A 1,954-nucleotide genomic window follows, 5' to 3' on the forward strand; every position below is an offset into this window, starting at 1 on the left:
GAGAGCAGCAGCACACTGAACTGAACTGAACGGGGAACGTTTACCCACCGCTGGAACATTTACCGGACAAGCCATTTAACCGTGTTAAATCCCAGCTGTTTGTCCGCTTTCCCGTCGGCGAGTTTCACATGTTGGATCTGGTGCAGGAAATCGCCGAGGGAGACGGGTGACATTCGAAGGAGAGAGATAGAGGAGAGAGGAGGACTGGACGTGGTTGTATTGCTTGCCTCGGCTGTGTGGAGCTGGGTGATCTGATCCCATTGGCGCTCTCATACACACACATACACACGCGCGCGCACACACACTCTTTTCTCACATACACACAGTCGCACGCGCGCACTCTCCAAACTTAGAAGGCAAAACACGCCTGACAGACCGATGTCTGCTTGTCCTGGACTGATGATCATCATCATGGAGTGGATCAAGGATTGACACTATTCTGGGGCCGTGTTGAAGAATCAACATTTTTTGTTCATGTTTGGAAAGTATAGCGTCCATTGCAGTGTTTCCTATTTTGAAGACATTAACCCTGAGGAGAGAGAGAGAGACCACACAGCAAACATGTCTGTCCCTGTAAGTATATGATGGACCACGAATAATCTGCTTGATGCTGGAGGAATAGCCTACTTTTTTTTCAGCCTACTTAATAATTTCTATATTTCTTTTTCAAAATTGTTTGTCCACATTAATGTAGTGCTTTAAGACATTTTCATCAACCACACATGGCCAAAAGCTTTTTTATATATATTGTAATATTCATAAATTGTTCTGTGCAAGTTTGAGGGGGTTGAAGAGGCTTAAGTGTATAGGCTATATCAAGTATTTTCAATCATGCAATCAAATTAGACTATTTAGCCATTGTTTCTTAAGCTTCATATCTATATTGATCTATTCAAGTCTTTCGACATCTTGCAGCAGTCGAGCATGATACTTTATTTTAAAGCATATATAATCTGAGAGTATCTCCTATCTATATATTTTTAGGGATGCTGGATTGCATTTAAGCTATTCTTGGCAGTATAGGCTTAGGCTACTGTCAACGCTCCTGGGCAGCTGATGTTGTATGATATAGCCTAATAGTTGTGCATTATGGTATATTTATTGTTCTGTATTTGACACTCGCTGTCTTTCAACATATTTGGTCGACAGGATATGTCATGTTTACGTGTGTTTTATTGCACATTCCTAAAGAATGTGTTTTGTTTCCACACACACTGACACACTCCAAGGCTGCATGTGCCCTGAAGCGCAGTAGGCTGTGCCTTGAGCAGTCCTGACTAGCCTACTTTGGATTGATTGGATGGAAATGTGTGTGTGTGTGTGTGTGTGTGTGTGTGTGTGTGTGTGTGTGTGTGTGTGTGTGTGTGTGTGTGTGTGTGTGTGTGTGTGTGTGTGTGTGTGTGTGTGTGTGTGTTGTTTGTGGGGCTGGCTGGCAGCGGTCTTCAATGTTTTTCAGCCCAAGGACCCCTTAAGCTGAGAGATAAATCAGGGACCCCCACTACTGTACATAATTGTATAAAATTGTGTTGCAGATTCTTTCAATCTTTTTCATAGATTTTGTAGACTTGTTTGACAGCCCTGTCATCAGTGTATGCTGGATTCATGTTAATGTGTATGTTCAGGCATTTAACCACATAAACCGTCAATTCTTGGTCAACTTGACCTTTCACTCTGTACTTGGTCTGCTCTTTTTCCCGTCTACACCAAACCTCTTTGCTGAAAATAGCAGATCTGTTATTTTTGGCTAAAGTTCTCCTCAGAATAGGGGGGGGGGGTCCGACCACCCAGATTTGGTGGACCCCCTGTAGTAACTCTGTGCATCCCCTAGGGGTCCCGGTCCCGGGTTGTCTTCAATTTATTCTATATAAACATGCCAGGGCCTGTGCATTAAATCACCTGTAGAAAACAGTTTGTTGTCTCCGCCAGGAGACTATGTTTTTGTTCTCGTCCTTCC

General features: G+C 43.3%; 1 protein-coding gene across 1 annotated transcript in view; it reads left to right on the plus strand.

Moving 5' to 3' along the window:
* Positions 1 to 1,954, plus strand: part of bcar1 (BCAR1 scaffold protein, Cas family member) — a 120,056-nt gene continuing 118,102 nt past the window's right edge. Inside the window, exon 1 of the mRNA XM_084060997.1 lies at positions 1 to 573. Coding sequence (XP_083917123.1) covers positions 475 to 573 — 99 coding nt within the window. The 5' untranslated portion in view covers positions 1 to 474. The remainder of the gene's footprint in view (positions 574 to 1,954) is intronic.

This window comes from Gymnoscopelus microlampas (genome assembly GCF_963454915.1).
Source record: "Gymnoscopelus microlampas genome assembly, chromosome: 6".
NCBI classification, from domain to species: domain Eukaryota; kingdom Metazoa; phylum Chordata; class Actinopteri; order Myctophiformes; family Myctophidae; genus Gymnoscopelus; species Gymnoscopelus microlampas.